General features: G+C 38.5%; 1 protein-coding gene across 1 annotated transcript; it reads left to right on the top strand.

Moving 5' to 3' along the window:
* The first annotated feature begins 1,624 nt into the window (after window positions 1-1,624).
* LOC145889999 (uncharacterized) lies at window positions 1,625-14,152 on the top strand. Its single transcript, XM_082981046.1, has 26 exons — window positions 1,625-1,722; window positions 2,103-2,250; window positions 2,579-2,694; window positions 2,762-2,858; window positions 2,929-2,980; window positions 3,143-3,230; window positions 3,587-3,703; window positions 3,863-3,939; window positions 4,293-4,426; window positions 4,764-4,911; window positions 5,667-5,843; window positions 6,197-6,322; window positions 6,406-6,561; window positions 6,973-7,185; window positions 7,438-7,542; window positions 7,858-7,979; window positions 8,130-8,282; window positions 8,857-9,255; window positions 9,611-9,739; window positions 9,798-9,935; window positions 10,396-10,505; window positions 10,915-11,122; window positions 11,733-11,874; window positions 12,171-12,331; window positions 12,712-12,882; window positions 13,526-14,152. Exons 1-26 carry the CDS (start codon window positions 1,625-1,627, stop codon window positions 13,691-13,693), a joined length of 3,753 nt encoding a protein of 1,250 aa, XP_082837172.1. The 3' UTR covers window positions 13,694-14,152.
* Window positions 14,153-14,375: the final 223 nt, after the last annotated feature.

The raw sequence follows: 14,375 nt of genomic DNA, 5'->3' as shown, positions 1-14,375 counted from the left end.
GTTTGCCCAGCATTCGGGCCTAACTAAACTTTTCCCTAAAACCATGGCGTAAATGCCTTCGAAGATTGTATAGCCTAGATTGCGAAATAGAAATTTATCCACTTGATCTACAGAACCTAAACACGTTGGACAAAATACTATGGTGAATGTGGCCTGTCATGTCAATGCATTCTACCATATATGGCACAATGGAACATTCGACTTGCTCCCAAACTTATAAAAAAGGGCAATCATGCAAACAAGAATCTTTAAAGAAAATGCAGTTTTAGCAGATTTGTGTAAAATGATGGTTCTGAAGACAAGTGTTTGCAGTGTTATACTCGCGTTTAACTAACAACGTATGTTAAACGCTCTGTATATGCAGTAATGATTGCATACTCGCGGAGGTTGGGTTACTTTTTTGGGATTATTTGTGTTGTTTTAAATTCGAATTACGAACGCCACTCTGTTTTTTTTTATATTTTTGAACAGTTGCTTTCACCTTGGGCCTTACTTTTTCTGTTAAACATTAACATGCAGCGGAGCAAAAATTCATAAAAATGAGAGGTTGTTGACTCAGCAGTTAGTCTGCGAGCGTGACTCAGCTTGTTTGAAGTGGAAGCCAGTAGCCTACCTTTCCCCCAGTATCGCATCTGCGAACAAAAAACTAATTGAATTGGAGAAAATTGAATGATGTAAGCTTAATAACAACGTGAATTCAACTCCCTAGTGGTATTTGTCGGCAATCGAGTTACCTCGCTGTGTGGCACGATTTCGCTTTTACGAATCTATAACTTTGTAACATTTATCACAAAAATTACGGAATGTTTGAGCAAGTTCTTTAGTTCCTCCTGGTGTAGTCGTGTGTTTTTAATGTCGTGTTAGCCTATTTTTCGTTTTGTTTCGCTTCAAAGCAAGCTTAAAAACAGAATTTATCCGCCTGATGAGACATACCCATATTCTCAGTGTCCCAAATCATAATAAGGACTCAATTTCTTTGCGGGACAAACTTAGTTCCTTCGACAGAGTAAAACTACGTAAGTTTACGGTTCCACACAAGCGTGACTCACATCCCGCAAGAACGCGGTGAAATAAAACAAAGCGCGCTGTTTGTGTATCCTCACATGCAAGGAAGTCGTTTATCAATATTCTGGCGGCAGAGGAAGAGACACTAAGCAATATCATTGGAGAGTATATACAGTAAAGGCTAGAAGCTGGAAAAAAGCTGTAGTTTTTCACCAGCGCACCCCGGTTTTGTTTCTGTGAAGCAAGCTATGGTACCTTCGTTTTTTTGCACGTTCGTCGTTTAGTCGGGTTGCAATGAATCAGAATTAGGTTGCAAGCGCATTGAATGGGCTTGCAAAATGCCAAGTTATGAAAATATCCAGGCATATCTACTTTTGATGTTGTTTTTGTCAAGAACGAGTTACAGAAACAGTTACCTTGCGCCCACTTGCTAAATAACTGAAAGTGTTAGCCTATACCTATCCTATATAGAAAATTAAAATCTCTTAAGATTATAGTATGGCTTCTGGTGTGCAGTCACGTTTATAATCCAATATTCCTATTTGGTGTTGGCGTTAGTTAAATTATGGTATCTGATCTAGATAATAAGGCTTGGAAAAATACTTTTTAAGGCTCCATCATGACTAGCGTTAGGATTGTTTTCAGTTTCTTCTTATTGGCATATCTGATGCTGGCCACGTGCTCTGCACAGACATGTGTACGTACAAGTCGATGCAGGTAAAGTATTGTCTACAGACCATGTATGCCGATGCAACTGCTGTATGTATTTTGCGAAAATGTTGGTCAAATTGAGGACGACACATCCTGCTTTTAAGCAACGATGGATACGTTGTTACGCAGAAATAGTGCCGAACATTCGTTTACTAGCAAATTTGCAGCCTTAAATTGATATGTTTAAAATGTAGTTTGTTGTTTAGACCGTTGCATTTGCCACACAAACAAAAAGTAGCCTACTCAAGCCGAAAGTAAACCTTCGTATATGTCAATAAATTGCATGTGCACTTTAACCAAACACAAAATAAAAATTTAAAATCCAAGGTCATCTTGAAATAAAAGGTTATCTTTAATTGTTTTTACATAACTTTCTTAACCCACAGATGCGAAATGTCAGACGGAAGCGGAGCGATTGACCTCAACCGCTTGGCGAGCAACAACGGAACACCAGGTTTCACATCTTCCTGGGTCCACGTGTTCGAGTTCAACCCGTGTATAGGGTTTAATGTCAGCGGCTTTAGGAACCTGGCGGTAAGCCAAAGAATGTGGGAGTCTTACTTGGATTACCTTTGTGGCCCACTCATTTCCTTGCTGAAAATCGAACTCTTTTCTGATACATTAACTGAGCGCTTTTGCCGCGTCTAGCCCTAAAACAAGCAATAAGTTCAAACGCATGGAGTGCAACCCGTAGTAAACTGTAAGCATTTACTACAAAAAAAAAATAATCGAATTAACAAAAAAATAGAAATCTTACCAGAACAAATTCGGCAAAACTAAGTGTATTCATATGTATGCTTTGCTTTTCTGCATGCATGTCATTTATTAAAGCGTTGTTATTATTGTGTTGCTTTACCTTCAGGCACGTCAACTTTATAAAGGGGTTCAACCATTCGAGCTTGGTGTGCAGAGCACGGAATCTTTTGAAACAATCGGTGGAAATCCTAATCTTGAGTACCACTCCACGGACAACCATAGGTTAAATTATACAGCGTTCCGACAACGCATAACGTAACTCACCACCCGTGTTTTTGTCTGATTGCAGAAGTGCAGTCGTGGACTTAATTTGCCAGAGAAACACCACCTCGCATGTGTTCGACTTCATCAGTGCCAGCTCAACAACAACGACCAATATCAATTACGTAAGTTGAAATCTTCACAGTAAAACTTAGACTAAATCGGACAAAAAGCAACTAATACCCTTTGATCCAGAACTTCATCCTGAAAGGACCTTGTTCGTGCGTAGGAGGATGTCAACCTTTAGGTATGGTTTTTGTAAGAGTGTTAGCATAGTTTTAGCGTCTTCGCCATAACTACAATATATTAATTTATTTCGTAAAATTTTGATCTCCATTTTTCTTCAAGATGAAATTGATAGTTAGAACGACATTGGGCAATTTTCTGTATTAAGATTTTCTTTTTACAGCGCCCACGTTCAACGCAGCAGTAGACAAACAAAACAACCTAACCATCTCTGTCAGTCCGGGATTCTACAAGGTTAACGTCACCGTAAGGTAAAGCATGACTTCACCCACAACCAAGCTTTCAAGGAATCGTATTGAAATGTTACCACATGGTATTTTGTCATCGCTGGTTTTTAAGAAGTTGTTAATGCATCAAAATCCCCTCACAGCACTGTTACTATAGTAAGGAATTTAAACTAGGGTAAAACAGTTGAGCGTGGCTGCATTGCAGCCTTGTAAGCTTGTCTATACCACGCCGCGCGCGGCGTAGGATATTAACCTACCACATCGTTAGCAGATTTCCAGGAATTCTGATTGCAGTTCGACCTTTAAACGAACTGCATACGTTTTTAACTATATGCTTGTATTAAATGGGACCGTTGTTTAACAATATGTTATTGCCACAGGCAAAGCCCCTCCGAGTGCTCGGACATGAACGACCCGACGTGTTATAGTCAGTCGCTGGCCAATCACAACACAGTAATCAACCCCACGATCAACGTTGGCAAAGTACCCGGATACAGGTACATCGACGAACATAGAAATCGTAGAAACAGAATTAAATCGCTTGTAGCTAAACTTTCGCTTATGTTGTGAGACTTTTAACATTGATCAAATTGGTTGTTGAGCTATAATATTCGTGTTCTGTATCGTTTGAATGACTTGTTGTGATTTTATATCAGATGGTTGAAGATAACTTTGTCCACGTGCCCTCTGACCATGTGTCAAACCCACAAAACCATCCGAAGTCGACCAGCCGGTAAGTGCATGATGGTCATATCGCACGTGGGTCACGGCTACCAAATCCTTTTTATCATAAAATCGTGACTACATACTTTATTATATTGGCTGTCTAGTATGTGGAACTGCAAAGTATAACGCAATAAAAAAAAAACAATGATAAAACTGCAAATAAAGAAACTTATTTCAATATTTTCAATGCCCATGTTTTGTGGAAACTTGCATTGAGTTTTGTACGGTGTTTACCTATAGTTTGCCTTGCATAAAAACAGCTGATGCGTGGTTAATGGTTATCCGTATGAGTTACTACATTTACCATAATGGCAAGATGCTATTACCCCTATACTCAACACCCTTATGTACTCTGATTAGTTCCCACTGCTCCATACAACACAACGGCTGACTGGATAAGTTTGACCTCAATGCTTGTGAAGTGGAATGCTTCCCGACCCTATCCAGGACCAAGTAAATTTACGATCCTCGCCAAGGCTGGCAACATAACGAAGGTAATGCTGTGGAGATCTTTTGAGGTGTAATTATACAGTAGTTAATGAAGGTTATCATTGTTGGCATATCTGCATCATATACTTTTTGAGAGCCTAGCAATATTTAGATGTAATAACGACTTTTTGCAAATAAAACTTGAAAAACAGTGGATGCATGGCAGTGGTCACTATATATTTTAATAATCTATCCTTCTGGCACAATTAAACGCAACTTTTATTGACCGAAGTTTTTCCTGCTGTTCAGCTAGGCTTCCTCAGGGTAATTGTGCAGCACACAACCAAGCATCGAGTGGTCACTTTGATTTGGCATAACTGATACATAGTCATGTGTGTTCAGGTGTTCCATGCGACCGCCGACAACTTGGCATCAGTCCAGTCTCACATGATTGTCGGTCTTCTGAAAGGTTTCAAGCAAACTATAAGCGTGGCCCAAATTACTGCTAGCGGAAGCGGACCTTTCTCATCACCGGTCGTTGTTCCCGGACGTAAGTAACACTCGGATGTTTTCTGTAAAACGAATACAAGCTAACTTTGGTGCGCGATAACACGATACGGGGAATCCACCAGGACTGTGTTGTTTTGGGTGGAAAAATATTGATTTGGTTTTGGTAAAAGTCGTTTCGATTGGATGTTTTGACCGCTGATTTTGCTGATCAAAGTTCAAAGAACAATCAGCAGATTACTTATTTTCACCGTTTTTAAATGTTTGGTTTTGTAGATTAACACACAAACGACAAATTTGGTAAAATTATTTCATCAAAGATTGGTTGGGTTTTGGTAAAATTCAAAGTGATCGCTTTTCAAATCACAATATGACACAAGTGTGCTTAGTTGGACAAAAAATGAAATACTTCTTATGGATCAAACTTCGGTGGTGGACAATTTATTGGCGATTAGTCAAATTTGGCATCTTTTTGTGCTGAAAGGCCAAAATTAAACGGTCAAAACGGCAGAATATTTTCATCGAAACTAATCAAGCATTAACACAAAAACTCTTCCAACCGTTTTAAACCGTTTAAACTAAATTGTGACGTTTGTTCACAGTGATATTTTTTCTGATTTGTGACGGGTTTTCTTTATATAGTTTTCTTGTGTTTTTTGTGAAATTGAATAACCACGTCAACAAATGTAAGTATTACGACGATATCGTACAAAAGAAATGCTTTTCGTATTGCAGTTGCGTGCAATGGGTTGGCAAAATAGCTAAAAACGAAAGTTTAACAACTTTTTTTTGTTTTAGCTCCATTGGCATTGACTAGAGATTATCCGCCGGCACTTGTTGACAAATCGTCGCAACGTCGTAACGCAACTACCATACATAATCCCTGCAACGTTGTTAACAAAACCTTCTCCACGGACGGAGGTCCTATTCTATCGGTTGATATCTTCGTGAAGGAGCTGCAGTATTCCGACACAGGTGGGAAACTAATGCGATAAAAACGTGCGATTGTTTATGCAAGTGGAAAATTTCTTAAACGCAAATTGATTGATGATTTGCGACTTAGTAACGATTGACCACAAAGCAGGTCACAGTTTTAAAATGTACGAAATATGTACTCTTTCTTAGCCTTGGCCACTGAATGGTCGGGTTACTATCATTGATGTGGCAGAAATAGCAATCGAAAATCTTATGACAGTAAATTTTTTATTAGAAACAAATTGCGTATATTTTGTTTCCACGTACTTATCAAAGTATGTCAAAGGTATTTTACTTCGAAATTAAACCTCAATTGATGATTTGTGGCCAACAAAAAAACGTCGTTTTTGCAGGGACAACGAAATCTGGAGTTTGGTCGACGAGCATCAACCTAACGCCCACTCCTCCATATCACGCCTTCACAGTCGGCTGTTCACCGTCCTCACCTTACTATACCACAAAACGTCTTCTTGATATAGGTATTCGATCACAGCCCACTTCCTGTAGAACACTTCCTATACGTCGTGCACCCTTTCTTAAACATTCGTTGTTTTGCATAAAGGTACAGAAGGAAGTTGCAACTTAACGGCCCCATATCAGATATGCAACGGCCCGTTGAAACCCAACCGCTCTTACCAAGTGGCGTTGAGAGCAAATACAGGAGCCCCAATTTCTCTTTCTCCGCTCACTGCCTATTCCACACCTCTGATGACCAAAGGTTCATTTTGTTTTTTATCATTCTTTGTACATTCGTTACGGCTCGTGGGGGTAAACTTACCAGATATATTTAAAGCGTTTTTCTTTTTCTTTAGTTGCTTGTCATGTATTTTACTAATATAAAAACCTCTAATGTCAAAAACGCATGAACCCCTATCATTTATTATGTATGGAAATCCTGACATAAATCACGCTATTTCATCGTGAAACTAAATCACCACCGACTTTCCAATGTTTACAAGAATTGCGGGGAAAAAATTTAAAAAAGTCTGCACTCTTGTTGTGTTTGGTCGCCTAATCTTCCCCCACACTTGCATCCGGTCACGTCGTTTCCTCTGTGCACGTCCTTTGCTAAGGGGGAAATTCGTTCAACGTGTCTTGTATGGCAAAAACAAATGTTTTTGTGGAACAGGGCTGCCGTTTATCCGTCCGTGTCTGAACCGCACTTGTGCCGCCAACACAACTTGCAAGATGTTTTCAACTATCAGTGGCACCCTGGCCCCTGTGACTGTTACTGCCGACAGCAAGTACATTTCAAATGGTATGGAGATACACTTGGAGAAAGACGTGGTTACCTTCTGTACGTGCAACAAGACGGCAGTAAAGACTGGAGTACATTGCATTGGTAAATCCGTAAGCCCAATTAAATAAACCAAAACAAATAGACACCTTATTTAACCTGTTGGTTTTTATTTCATAACTTTTACAAATATGCCGATGCTTAGGAGTAAAAGGCACTAAACAAGCAGTGTTATAAAGCTGCAGACAGGGTGTGTACACGCACTGTCTGCAGCTTTGCAATATTGTGGCTTTTTTGCACATATAAGCAGTGTTATGTTTATGGTAAGAGAACTAACATTTCGTACACTTTTGGCAGCCAAATGCTTCAAGGAGACCGTGACGGGACCAAATGGCTCCTTTACATTCAACGAGACTATGCCAACTTACTCTGGTTACTCAATAGAAACCTGCCCCAATACAAGTAAAGTTCAGACAATACGATAATAAAAACATACAAAACTACCGTATTTTATGGAAAAAATATCAATGTATCATAGCAAGCTCGCCCAACTGCGAAAGTCTTTACTTAGCAATCCCAAATGACATCATGAAACATACAGTATTTAGTTTTCATTTCTGAAGGAAGTTATCTGTTTGTGTTTCATTCTTTATCTCCTGTACCTTATTGTTATTTTGTTTTATCCAACGCTCTGATCATTCACCAACAAGAAGAATTACAATACTTCCCCCATCCGATGTGATCATCGGTTTGACATTTTTGTATACTATTTTTAAGGCATTCCACGCGCAATAGTTTATTGCACTCGTGAAGATTTCAAGGATGTGTTTTTCTCACATTTCAACTCATCTTCCGTAATTGTGTCACCATGCACTCCTATAGACACTTTGCTCAAAAAGGTAAACACGAAGAAGAAAAACATCCACTTTAGCCATATATTCTGGTGTTCAATGATTTTTGGGTCAATCTTCCAGTTCAAAATTTAAATCATGAAGATTAGGACTGCTTGCTAAGATTAAACGATGAATTCTTTTGAAATTTCATTTCAGGTTGATGTAAAAACCATAACATCGGCTCAGTTGGACACAACCTTGCTTGAACTTGACTTGTGTCTTTCCGACACCCAAAAAGTGAGCCAAGGTCACGTATCTCAAACAGTCTCTTTTCTCTCCAACCTCTCCATGATTCCTCCAAATGTCACGGTAAACCTATCACACCTTTCGTCGTTAAATTTTCGCATTTAAAAACATGAGATTGGTCACACGATAACACGAAACATGTGAATGGACACACGATAACACAAGGCCTGTGATTGGTCACACGATATCATGAGGCCTGTGATTGCTCACACGATAACACGAGGCCTGTGATTGGTTACACGATATCATGAGGCCTGTGATTGGTCACACGATAACACGAGGCCTGTGATTGGTCACAAAATAAAACGAGGCCATAAAACGAGGCCTGCAAAAATACACCTTTAAAGATGAAATGTATCAGAACATATAAACTGTTGACAAGTAATGCAGTTTTACAAATACATCGCATTGTGTTCAGTCACATAATGACCCCGTGCTTGTCTTTCTTTGGGCTTAACCACAACTGTTTTTTGTCTATATGAATTTATGCTTTTTTACGCGATACTCCAACATACCATTCAAAATTATTTGTTCAGTTGTAAATGTTTCTGATACCCACCGAAACTGATGTATGATCAATAAATAGAGTTAATTGCACAGTGAAAGTGCTTAGATTAATCCCTTTTGTTGTCCACAGATGACTGAGTTCGCGTTTCAGCGCGTCGTGACGTTATCAAGTCACATGACTAAGTATTACCAGCAGCCCGGACATAACAGCAGCACGGACGATTCCAACAAGGCCAAAGTGCTCGATTCCGTTACCACAACAAGTTACAGAATGTCCCTCCCGCCGAATGGAAGCCTAACTGTTGCAACGCCTACCATGACCGCCGAAGTTTTAAACGTGGAATCCCCCAAGAAACCTGTCAATTTCACGCCGAAAGTTTTCACCCCCGATGGAATTGAGGTGCAACCAGTTTCTTCCGTCATGCCCAAGGAGGCAATTAATGCTGCCACCAACAACCAATCTGCCAGATTGATGTTTCTTTTGCTGTCGGACAACACTCTATTTCCTTCCAACAATAAAGTAGACTGGGTACGTAATGTAATTTGGTGTTTCAGAGCAGGACCTAATTTTGTTCGTTCTGCGGCCCCATTTTTTTCATGGAAATTTCTATGCGGCACCATATTACACACCAAATTCCGTAGTTTAAGAGGCTTTGTCATAGTGTTTTACGATAATCGTGTTGTTGTTTTTTCCGGATTTTCGAAATATGCTGCTGAAATGCTTCGCAATGTACAATAGAAGAAACATGTTCAATGGATAACAGAACAGAAATCGTGTATCATTCACAACACACAAAAGTGATTTACCTGTCTCTGGATCTGCTTACTTTATGGGTTTCTGGATCACTGATTAGTATAATAACTCAGTAGAACCATGTGTTAAGGTTCTCTCAGTGAACATCGGTAACGGATCAAAGCCTTTTCCCAACGTGCAACTGAGCAACCCCGTGAACATAATCCATTCACTCGTCAAGGAAACCTTTGGCACGCAGCAAAATAACTCCAATTTGAAGGTGTCTATTTCGTTGAAATCGGTTTTGTCCCAAAACCTGTAAAAGTGTTTATTTTCAGGCACAGTACTTTAACCAGACATGTGCGTATTGGGATTTCACCACATTTTCGTGGTCGTCAGCTGGTTGTTGTCTTGTTCCCAATACCAACCCTCCTCAGTGCAACTGCAGCCACCTCACAAACTTCGCTCTGCTTACGGTAAAATCTTTATTTATACATAAGTACTTTTTGTTTAGAACAAGTTTTATTTGAATAGCTGTCAGAAACTGACGATGTCTATTGGGCAAAATATAGTTTCCTGAATTTTACCAGGGTGGTGATGTTTAATGGGTGTTTCTAAAATGCAGATTGACGCTATTGAATTGGGAACTTTACGAAATACGTCGAACTGACATTGCGTTTCAGGCTTCCGCAAAGCGCCATAACATAAACGTTACCCACAGTATTTTCCACTGTTAAAATTTTTACAAATTTTGAAAAACGGCCAAAAGCGGCATTCGCGTCGATCGCGGCAAATGCAGTGAAACCGCGATAAAAGGTTTCTAAATATCTTTGAAAATTGAATTTATGACAACAAATTTTGTTGATATTAAAGCTCCACCTATACTTACAAATATTGATGTTTAATAGAATAAAGATTCACTCTCTATGTTAACAGAGCACGTATCCTGTACAAGCAAGTATCGCCTTACAAACTGTTTCATTCGTCGCTTCCAGTATCTCAGTGGCTTGTTTGCTTGCAACAATTATTTTGCAGATTGCCATAAAGTAAGCAATTTTATCACAGAAATGCCTAACGTGCAATCTCTGTCCTAGAAAAAGTTTATGAATATACAGTGATACGACTATTGCTTAAAATTGTTGTGAAACTTACTCCTACATGTTGGTACTCGTTGTGATATATTTGTGGTTTCAGGAGCATTTTATTTATTTATTACCCCTCACAAAACCTAACATAATAAAACGCAGATCGAGTTTTTCTTTACAACTACGTCTTAAATCCTTTGTCTAAAAACTAGGTCCAAAAAATGTAAAACGTTGTTATATATATATATGGTTTCAGGTACTTTTTTTTAACTATTACCCTTATCTATTAAAAAACCAAGCACACTGTAGTTGCAACAACAATTTGGTCTAGATTCTAAAATCTCCCAGTTTTAACTTATGCACGTAACAGGGAAATGAGACAGAGGCGTCCAACGAAAATCCTGATTAACATCTGCGCGAACCTCATCGTCGTCTACGTCATCTTCATGGTTGGTATCGACCGTAGAGAAAACGACTACCATTGTGTAGCAATGGCTTCTGTCCTCCACTACTTCCTCCTGTGTGCTTGGTGTTGGATGGCAGTGTATGCTCACCTCTTGTATCGCACCCTTGTCTTGGTATGTAGAACTTTTGAACTTTACATGGTATTTTGGGGCATGCGTATATGAAATTTATCTGCCGTGTTATATGATAAAATCAACATCACTTTTATAATTTATCATTTAAAAATGCATAAACATCTCCGACTGACAAGTGCATATGGTCTTGGTGGATATAATTTGTCTTAGAAATTCCGTTGAAAGTGTATTTTAGGGATAACATAGACGTAGACAAAATCGTCCTAGACATCAGTTATATCACGCCCTGACTTAAACGATTGTCCTCACATATAGGTTGGTTACATCATCTATTATCAGAACCGCGCGACCAAACCTATACATTTTTTAGGTGTATGAACCAAAACCAATTACGTTTTTTTATGAAAATTGGCAACAGAGTGGTGATTTTATAATTTATAATCATTAGCGATTTGCTACGCTAATTATTACACTGATAATAAGGGGGCTTGTCCAGTGCTGAATACATACGTCTTTAAATAAATAAAACATTGTTAATGTTGTCAGCACTATGGGTCTTTTTATTCTCAGAATTATGAGCGAATTCATCATTAGTGTTCCTAATGTTTATGGCACGAATCTCATTTGAAAAAAAACTTTAAATTTGCAGATATTCAACATACCAGGGGAGACTTACATATTAAAAGCTTCGGTGTTTGCTTACGGATTTCCAGTTATAACTGTCATCACAAACGTTATTTTCGTGAAGATATTTGAAACTCCCTCACCGGAATCACCAGTGTGTGGAAAAGGTACGAGAAGCGTAAAACGCAATTCTTGCAGTAAAAGTAACGTTTCGTAAATCCAACAAAACACAACAACGTCTATAGTAAGAGTTGCCACATACTGCTATGGGTTGTTTTGCTAGCAGTGTCTTAGAAAATCTAGTTGCGCTTGTTTGTAACAAATATCCTCACTTCGGAATTGCGTGCTTAGTTTTCTAAACGTGCTTATTTTTTATCAAATACGGATTATTAGTGATATTGCGTTCTTGAGAGGACCTTCCTGCCAAAAAATAGAAACAAAACATTTCACTTCATTGTTCCAGTCAAATCGGCATTTGCCCACTCCTACTTGGCGCAGAATCTTTGCTGGATCTGGGGTAACTCCCTCTATTTCGCCTTTCTTCTTCCCGTTGCCGTCATTATTCTGTTCAACGTGTTCGTATTCATTGCAGTCCTGAAAAACGTAGCTTGCAAATCGAAAAAGGTTGGTTTAATGTTTTTTTTACGTTTATTTTTTATTTCTTTACGTTGGTGAACTTGATCGAAATGTACAAATATGGATGTATTCTTGACCCAACGATTAATTTATCGTGTCTGAACGCGATTGCGTTATTCTTATTTAAACTTTTATAGCGAACATGTGTACGCAGTTTAAAAAATTTTGACGTTGTTCATGTGCTGTTAATTATGGTTGTATAGACAAGATAATTCTTTTAGCATGCAAGTACAACATCAGGCAATAGTGTAAGAGTTATTAGGCCAAACTAATTCTCCTATTTTATCATTTCACATATAAGATTTCAAAGAAAGCAATATAAATTAATCTTGAATCTAACGCTTACGTGATTTCTGGTTTTGTTCTAGATAAAGTCCACCAGGAAAAAGCGATCAAACCAGGACCAAGTAGCGTTTGCGTTGACATTAGCAACCACGCTTGGAATTTCATGGATCATCGGCTACTTTATGATGTTTTCCAGCAATCCTGTTTATCTCGAAGTCATGAGCTGGATCTTTTCTATCGTCGTTGCGACACAGGTGAACAACAACAACGTATTTATAAATTGTGTTGCAACTGACATTTTGACCCAAATTACCGGGTTGATCGCCATAACCCTGATGAAGCCCCTCAATATAGTTGGCGAAAGGTCTGTGTAAATCCACAATAATTTGTGCCAAAAGGCAAGTTCATGAAAAACAAAATGGTTGATACCAACGTTCCAAACCGTCAATGCGGAAATCCGTCAAAATTATTTTTTAAACATACTAAAAGCTGGCCTAACATGTGTAAAACAACTAAACAATAACTTTAGCGCCAGAAAACTGCTTAGCGTAATAGTATTGCAAACGTTTAAAACGTGTGGAGTGTTTATTTTCTGTGCTGGTGTAACTGGCTTAACATGTACTAGAAAAAAATAGCATACTCTCAGAAGTTTACTAAAATCTAACTAGCGCCTTTATATATCATACAATGTTAAAAATATGCAGAAAAATATCGGGAAAAGTGGCTGATCCAGCTTGGCTGCAATGCCTTGGCTGCGAAGCCTGTGAACCTTATGTTAAAATTATATTATTTTATTTTTGAAATTACCTCTTGGTTCTCGTCAATGCGGCTTGGTTACTCTTGCCTGAACATATTATTGACTTCACGGCTTGCATGATTACATGTTTCTGCAAACAGGGCATCGTCATATTCGTGGTTACATTCATGCACAAGAAAAAGCTGATCATGAATCTCGCGGCGCCGTGCAGGAAAGCAGAAAACAACACCCTGTTGTCCCGGTCTCAAGTATCAATCACGAACAGACCAACACGCAATTCCAGGTTATCCAGTTCTGAGCTCAAATGACCGGGACATTTTGGGTCAGAAGATTAAAAACGACACTGTAGATTGCTGCTTCGTATAGCAAATAAAGACTTTTGGAAATTTCACTGGTTTTAGCAGCCTTGTCGTAATTGTTAAATGAAAAACCTGTTGGCGGGTTAGCGTCTCCATTATTGCATTATAATAAAGTCAGTGTACATATGCTCCATGCAAGTAGATTGCCATGATGCCACAATTAAATACACCACGTAAATTTGTATACTTGCATCCAAAAAGTATTAACTGCATGTCGCAAGTGAAAAAAATACGATCAAGTTGTATGTTTTTATTGGGTTTCACGAATATGAAGCGGAATGACTAAACGCTTCGTTCTATGCTTGTCCCGTACAATTAATATCAGCTATGATCGAAATGTATTTAATCTAAGAATTGTTTTATGCCATGAAGCGGGTTATTAGGGGATTTGGACCACAATGTTAATTAAGTTCCATTTGTTTGTTTTTTATTTGAAGTAAAACTTTAATAAATGAGATGTGTATTTTCCTTAATCTATTGTACAACCTCAAAATATCCCATACATGTATTTTGTAATATGCTCAAAATCGATTGATTTCAAAACAAATAAAGCCCACAAGTGATCAAACAACCGCGTAGATTTTGTACATTAACGCCAATGCAAGTTTCTTTTAATTGAACTGTTGCTGCT

The sequence above is a fragment of the Ascidia mentula genome, chromosome 2 (genome assembly GCF_947561715.1).
Source record: "Ascidia mentula chromosome 2, kaAscMent1.1, whole genome shotgun sequence".
NCBI lineage: Eukaryota > Metazoa > Chordata > Ascidiacea > Phlebobranchia > Ascidiidae > Ascidia > Ascidia mentula.
The sequence above is the reverse complement of the archived record's forward strand: the minus strand, read 5'-3'. Positions and strand labels throughout refer to the sequence as shown.